This window comes from Pecten maximus, unplaced genomic scaffold (assembly GCF_902652985.1).
Source record: "Pecten maximus unplaced genomic scaffold, xPecMax1.1, whole genome shotgun sequence".
Classification (NCBI taxonomy): Eukaryota; Metazoa; Mollusca; class Bivalvia; order Pectinida; family Pectinidae; genus Pecten; species Pecten maximus.
Window position 1 is genome coordinate 85 of NW_022981537.1, and position 8,165 is coordinate 8,249.

The 8,165-nt window shown below is 34.2% G+C and overlaps 2 protein-coding genes across 2 annotated transcripts; both read left to right on the forward strand.

The window, feature by feature from the left end:
• The first annotated feature begins 2,856 nt into the window (after positions 1-2,856).
• LOC117320119 lies at positions 2,857-4,091 on the forward strand. Its single transcript, XM_033874789.1, has 3 exons — positions 2,857-3,047; positions 3,354-3,505; positions 3,738-4,091. The coding sequence occupies exons 1-3, from the start codon at positions 2,870-2,872 to the stop codon at positions 3,906-3,908; spliced, it is 501 nt and encodes a 166-aa protein (XP_033730680.1). The 5' UTR covers positions 2,857-2,869; the 3' UTR covers positions 3,909-4,091.
• A 196-nt stretch (positions 4,092-4,287) lies between these two features.
• LOC117320120 lies at positions 4,288-7,921 on the forward strand (the record flags this gene model as incomplete). The annotated part of the gene is given in 4 exon segments (XM_033874790.1): positions 4,288-4,392; positions 6,294-6,984; positions 7,427-7,536; positions 7,787-7,921. Coding segments are annotated over 4 exon segments (939 nt in total), but the record flags the coding sequence as incomplete, so codon positions are not given.
• Positions 7,922-8,165: the final 244 nt, after the last annotated feature.

Consider the following 8,165-nt stretch of genomic DNA (forward strand, 5'->3'; position numbering starts at 1 on the left):
ATGTTCCTTGCGTAGCAGGCAGAATGTAAAAACACACAAATGGTAAAGTTTTGATCTTTGGGCAGGAACGCTAAATAATTTTAAATTTCTTAATGTGTAAGACATTCAAAATGGGGGTCGCGGTGGCCGAGTGGTTAAGGTGTCACGACACTTTAACACTAGCCCTCCACCTCTGGGTTTCGAGTTCAAAACCTACGTGGGGCAGTTGCCAGGTACTGACCGTAGGCCGGTGGTTTTTGCACGGGTACTCCGGCTTTCCTCCACCTCCAAAACTTGGCACGTCCTTAAATGACCCTGGCTGTTAATAGGGCGTTTAACAAACAAACAAACAAAAAACAAAAAAACATTCAAAATGTCAATTGCTGAGCAAAAAAATAAATAAAATGACGTTTTTTTATGAAATGCTAAAAAATAAACATTATCTGCGGTATACTTACTGTTTTGTTTTAGCATTTTGGTATTTAGTTCTTGGTTTAAACTTTCCTATTTAGTTGGAATAAATAATTATTTTATCTGTTTTGTGACAATTGGCGTTCTAATCAAATAATTCAGTTACCTTATTAGTTAATTAGACAGGTGCATCATCAATTAATTTGATTTTAGATGTATAGCCAAGGGAACTACCTTTGATGGAACAAAGCAATGTATCGGTTAGTGGTGTATTAAAAGCTCATTAAGTTCATGTGTATATGCTGAACATTGTCACTATTTTGGTGTTACAATATACCTCGGAAATTGAAATGTTTTTAGTTTTATGGCCCATGGTACTTAGCATTTTTACGCATTGCTATGTATATAGACTTTGTGGAAACAACTCCCTTTACATTTGGATAAATTTCAATGAAAGTTGAAAGAAAGATTATTAAGGGAACACGTGCATGTAGCAAGTAAGTATAATGTGACACCAGAAGAAATGTGTAACTAAATGAAAACAATGTCTGAAATTTAATTAAGATTAGTAAAAATGACATTGAATCATTAAAACCAGACAACCTTTGTAATTAGATGATTCAAAACGAACTTATAAATAAATTTTGTATGCGTATTAGCCGAGGGATTTTTTTGTATTGTGCGACTATTTTGTAAATCAATATGCATGGAACTTTCGTTGTTACTACCATGTTTGAGAAATTATTTGGACTTCTCCTAATTGATTATAATTTACGTAACAATGGGTAATTGTCGACCATAACTCTTTAGAACATACCCATACCATGCAACAACCATCTCACTTCACACACCAAAATGGAAAATTGGAAAAAAAATAATAAAAATAATAACATTTTAAGGAAAGCGTTTGTACAAAAATACAACACATTCTTTTCTCATTCTTTCATTCTTGTATGTTGTATTCGCATTTCCCAAATCTGATATTTTCTGTACATATTTGTTTTATAATGTCGTTTCACTCTTTTTTCCTGTGACGAGAGATATAATCCTGACCTGCCTCTACTCGACAGTCTATTCAGTAACTGTTATTGTGAAGTCACCCTTTCTCCAGGAATGAACAGCGAGGATTATCCGCCGAACAGACTTATCTGACGATTGACATCACCACTTAACTTATTTTTAGGTGTCTGACTGTTGGGAGTAAAGAGAACATCCTCATGACCCAATATCCTGACGATCATAAATGGCGTACGCCGGCCGCCTCTTCTCGAGGAATTTCTATTAATACTGTGTTGTCGTCTTCCTATTTTTGCACTTGGTATCAACTCGATGTCCGTATTCCGCTCTTATAAAGATAAAGTTATTTAACTTACTCTTCGATGACCAACCTGTAACTAAATAACAATTGTATACATGTCTGTTATAGGCACGTCTGACTATCGTGTGGTTAGACAAGTAGCTGAAGGTGGAAGTTGAATTTGGCACCGATATCAAGTTTACACACGAGCCTATTTTGGACTATATTAATAAAAATGGATGTTTAGTCCATGACTAAACGTTCAGTGCAAATGGATAACTCTTTCTTATCAGCCGTTGCTATCAGCTCAAGTATAAGTTATCCTTCCAATAGACAGCGATATGTTCTCTTTGTATCCAGATCTATTTGCATTATACGTCATTAATTTCATTCCGCAGTGCACGGCAGACACAAACGCAGTTCAGTTCATCGATATGACTACAGTCAAGATTATATGACCGAAAACATGCGTACTGTAATGAGCACACGAATAATTCCTATTTATATAACTAAGGAGAAAGGTATGCATTGTACAACATAACACGAAAACACTTTTTGCCTTCAAAGTCAACATAAAATAACAGATTCCGGACCGGGTGATGCTACAGGTGATCACGCGACGGGTTCTTATTTATATCTAACTAAGAAACAAAATGTACGTCATAAACACGAAAACGTATTTTGCTTTTAAATTCAACACAAAAGGACAACACCAGGAGCAGGTGATGCTAGGGTCGGGGAAAATGACAACGCACAGATCCTGAACCGGAACTTCTCGTTTTTACAATTCACTACGCATGGGCATACTTTACTACTGCTGTCGTCTGCTAGACTTGCGTCCGGGTTTCTTCTCCGAAGGATGTTGTTGATCGTATGATTATGATATGCTATAATTCAAGGTTCTCTTGTTTTGGAAATCAAGTTGTTTTGACTTTGTCGTTCACAAGATGGGATACCAGAATCAGCTAACATAATGTATATTAATATATATATAATATTACCACTCACTGTGTAGGACTGAACTGTTACTGTGTATACAATGTGTAGGCCTATACATTGTTCATTGGCCAGTATGTTGTTTATCTGTTGACTAATTAATTGATTTGGAACTGTTACTTGTAATTGTGCACAATAACATTTGCAACTTACAGTTATCTAAATGACTGTAAGTGGTGTGTGACAATGGCCGATGAATACCCATGGCAGACCTATTTCGAAGGATTTAGTGATGCATATCATGGTTATGTGTATGAGATAGACGACACAATAGATGTAATAAGAGAGTTTTCTTATGCCACATCTTCATCATATGCAGTGACAAGATGCACAAAGAATTTTGGTTCATTCAATCCAGGGGGTGGTAAGTAACACTTTCATTGTTGAGAAAATACTTTCACAACTATACATATATATTTGAATAATTGACAAACTTATAGATCATGATAATACAGAGTTATCATTGACATTATTGATGAATGCTCCAATGATTGGTAAGACTGCCTCATTTTCTCCCATTCATAATTGTAAGCAAGCTTAAAAACTGGTTAAGCATGGTTTCGATTTGGTAAAATTTTTGACTGGAGTCAAGTTGATTTTTTTAATTGTTTATTATTATTTTATTTTAGAATATCAAGTAGAATTCTTTGCAAAGATTAATATTTACCAGATCATAAAGAAGATCATTTTATCCGGTTTACTGATGACAACAAACTCATTCACGCCAAAAGACTTTCTCCTGATGGGATTCCGTTCATGAATGTTGGCCTGAAATTATTTGAATGTCATCAAGGACCATCACATAGAAAGTCGTCAGCCAAGGTAAAATTAATTTTCTGTAAAACTTAAAATATTTATGTCCTATATATATATGTTTGGTCCCTTTTTAATGAACTGGATCGGTTTACTTACCTGTTAACAGTTTTGAAATTTGAGTCTCTCATTCAGTAATGATCAGATATATAAGTTTCATCATTCATGTGCAGCAGGTACTTTTTTATGTATTGATTAAATCAATGCAGACATGACAAATATTCAATGTGTTTTATTGCAGAGTTCCAAACAAACTGATGCAGAACATGGGTATAGCCAAATACCAAGCAAGCGCAGGCTTACGGGAACGAAGAAAAGAGGATGTCCAGCATCAATCCTGTTACGGGAAATTATTTTCTTTCCAGAGTACAAGGTATCTAGTTCTACTAGCCCCTATCACATAACAAATTAAACTTTCTTATTCTTGATTTCAAACACTTAAGATATTTATCAACAATTTGACTTTTTTTTGTAAATCAGTAAATTCAGAACACATTTAGACTTATTAGTTTTGCATATCAAGTACATTGACTAATGTATTTAATGATCTTCTATTTTAGGTTAATTCGTTTTTCAATGTTATAATCATTATACATGTAATTCAGCTACTTTACTTAAGATACACTCCCGGGAAGAAGTTAAATCACAAGTGTCCTTTATAAATTATTGATCTGCATTTTTTCTTCTTTTTAGGTCTAATGTATGCAAGGTGAATTGTAATAATGAATTATTTTTCATTCATATCAAAGCTACCTAAAGACACACCATATTGGAGAGAAATCAAGTCATCAGAACTAAGAAATGATTTGCAGTCTTCAATTTATGAAGATGTAAATCAAAAGAAAGTCATTTTTATTGACCTACCAACCAGTCATTCAAATCACATCATTGGAATGGTAAGGAAATTTTTACATCCAAAATGTAATATTTACTTTGTCAATCACCGTTTCAAATTGTGGCTTAAGATTATAATGATACAAATGACATCTAGTCTTAATGCTAATCTAACATGACAACACATACAACCATATATACTCTTTGTCATGTTGTCATTTGGTTCTGTGCATTGTTATTATAACATGACAACACACAGAACCAGATATACTCTTTGTCATGTTGTCATCTGGTTCTGTGCATTGTTATTATAACATGACAACACACAGAACCAGATATACTCCTTGTCATGTTGTCATGTGGTTCTGTGCATTGTTATTATAACATGACAACACACAGAACCAGATATACTCCTTGTCATGTTGTCATCTGGTTCTGTGCATTGTTATTATAACATGACAACACACAGAACCAGATATACTCTTTGTCATGTTGTCATCTAGCTCTGTGTATTGTTATTATAACATGACAACACATACAACCAGATATACTCTTTGTCATGTTGTCATCTAGCTCTGTGTATTGTTATTATAACATGACAACACATACAACCAGATATACTCTTTGTCATGTTGTCATCTGGTTCTGTGCATTGTTATTATAACATGACAACACACAGAACCAGATATACTCTTTGTCATGTTGTCATCTGGTTCTGTGCATTGTTATTATAACATGACAACACATACAACCATATATACTCTTTGTCATGTTGTCATGTGGTTCTGTGCATTGTTATTATAACATGACAACACATACAACCAGATATACTCTTTGTCATGTTGTCATCTAGCTCTGTGTATTGTTATTATAACATGACAACACACAGAACCAGATATACTCTTTGTCATGTTGTCATCTGGTTCTGTGCATTGTTATTATAACATGACAACACACAGAACCAGATATACTCTTTGTCATGTTGTCATCTGGTTCTGTGCATTGTTATTATAACATGACAACACACAGAACCAGATATACTCCTTGTCATGTTGTCATCTGGTTCTGTGCATTGTTATTATAACATGACAACACATACAACCAGATATACTCTTTGTCATGTTGTCATCTAGCTCTGTGTATTGTTATTATAACATGACAACACATACAACCAGATATACTCTTTGTCATGTTGTCATCTGGTTCTGTGTATTGTTATTATAACATGACAACACATACAACCAGATATACTCTTTGTCATGTTGTCATCTGGTTCTGTGTATTGTTATTATAACATGAAAACACACAGAACCAGATATACTCTTTGTCATGTTGTCATCTGGTCTGTGCATTGTTATTATAACATGACAACACATACAACCAGATATACTCTATGTCATGTTGTCATCTGGTTCTGTGCATTGTTATTATAACATGACAACACACAGAACCAGATATACTCCTTGTCATGTTGTCATGTGGTTCTGTGCATTGTTATTATAACATGACAACACATACAACCAGATATACTCTTTGTCATGTTGTCATCTAGCTCTGTGTATTGTTATTATAACATGACAACACACAGAACTAGATATACTCTTTGTCATGTTGTCATCTGGTTCTGTGCATTGTTATTATAACATGACAACACATACAACCAGATATACTCTTTGTCATGTTGTCATCTGGTTCTGTGCATTGTTATTATAACATGACAACACACAGAACCAGATATACTTTTTGTCATGTTGTCATGTGGTTCTGTGCATTGTTATTATAACATGACAACACATACAACCAGATATACTCTTTGTCATGTTGTCATCTGGTTCTGTGCATTGTTATTATAACATGACAACACACAGAACCAGATATACTCTTTGTCATGTCATTACCTGGTTCTATACATGGTATATAAACTTGTGTGCTTTTTTTATACGGTGTTATTATTTCCTCATAGGCTGCAGAATTGAAAAGCCCTATTGATGAAAGAGTGTTGAAGAAATTGAGGAGTCTTGTCAATGAGGGGATTCAAAATCCAAAGGAGATGCAAAGACATCTGAAAATCCTCGTTAAGGGTATATTTGTTGATAGGGAAATGCCACGTATCATCAACAGAAGGTTTTTTCCAAGCAAAGAAGACATCAGAAAGCTAATTTACCAACAAAGACGTAAAAGTGTACACAGTCTGATTGATCAGGAAGACCTTGCTGAAAAAATTCGTGTATGGAAAGATGAAAGGCCAGATGATTCTTGGACTCTCCGTCTGTCTTCATTCGTGAAAAGACCCCTGAATGAAGATGAAGAAGATGAAGATGTGGATCATTGCATGACAACTGATGACGAAAGATTTCTTGTCGTCTATCAGTCAGCATGGCAAAGACGGCTTCTCCAAAGATACGGCAAGGAGCTTGTTTATGTAGATGCCACCTATCGCACAACTAAATATGCCTTGCCACTCTTTTTTGTCTGTGTACAAACGAACTGCGGATACAGCGTAGTTGCCTCATTTGTTCTGGAAAAAGAAGACTCCACCTCCATTGCAGAAGCGCTGAGAATTATCCAAGAGAACAATCTTCAGTGGACATGTGGAAGTTATATGATTGACTTTTCAGAAGTTGAAGCTAATGCCATATCCAGAGTTTTTCCAGGTAATACAGATGTGCAATTGTATGATGTTATGAAGTTGCAAAAATGTTCTATTTTTGATACAGTTAGGCATTGATTCCACAAATACTGTGAAATATTGAGATGCGATTTCAGTAAAAAAGAATCTAATGATCAGTTTTCAATATGAAATTAATAAGTATCATAATATTTATCTGATATTTAATCTTTTCTCCTAAAATGCTGTCTTTATACTCTTACAGCTTGACCTTAGTTTTACTAGTTTTACCGGTTAGAAGTTACTAGTGGTTGAACATTTTCTTTAAATTTTGCACATGAAAACATTCATTTCTGCTGTGTGGGGGCCACTTTCAAATAAATGAATGTTGTATATATCTATATATATATATCTTTTGTTTGATTACTAATGCTTCCAGTATTTTTGGGGAGGTGATGAATATTAATGAAGTCATTTCTGCTTTAAAGAGGCGAACATTTTCATCTGTGACTTTCATCGAAAGCAGGCCTGGTTAAGATGGACAACAGCTTCTAAACATGATGTAACAAGCCAGGAGGAAACTTTACACTTGCTTAATGTAAGAATTGGTGCTTAATATATGGAGAAGATCTTACATGAGTGGCCATGAAATTGATAAGAGTTCAATAATTCAATATGCCACAAGCATTATGCAAGTGAGGTATAAGAAGAATTATGATTTCATTGTATCTTTACAGGAAACATATTATCAGTGCTACTTCAATCTGTTGGTATATAAAAAAGAACAGTTGACTAATGAGTCAGAAATTTTCAATCAGAAACATCATTTCTGCATCATTAATTCTCAGATGGTTGCAGAGTCATGTTCTATAGAAGAGTACAATGACAACCTGAAGAAACTTCAGAACAGTGAAGCATGGAGGAATAACCTGAAGTTGCAACAGTACATTCAGAATCAATGGCTAGCTAATGATAAACATAAAGTAAGACACACATATGTTCTGCATGTAAAACAGTGATACATCATACAAGTAAATTAAGTCTATATATACAAGTTTGTATATATATATGTTTTTATTTGAATCCAAATATCAAATCAAAACTTTATTGACAGTTTTTGCCTTTCATGATGTTTTTTGCTGTTTCCCCAAATTTACAGTAATATTATAAGATTGTCTTTAAACATATACAATCTTCACCAGTGGAAACTCATAATAAAATACAATG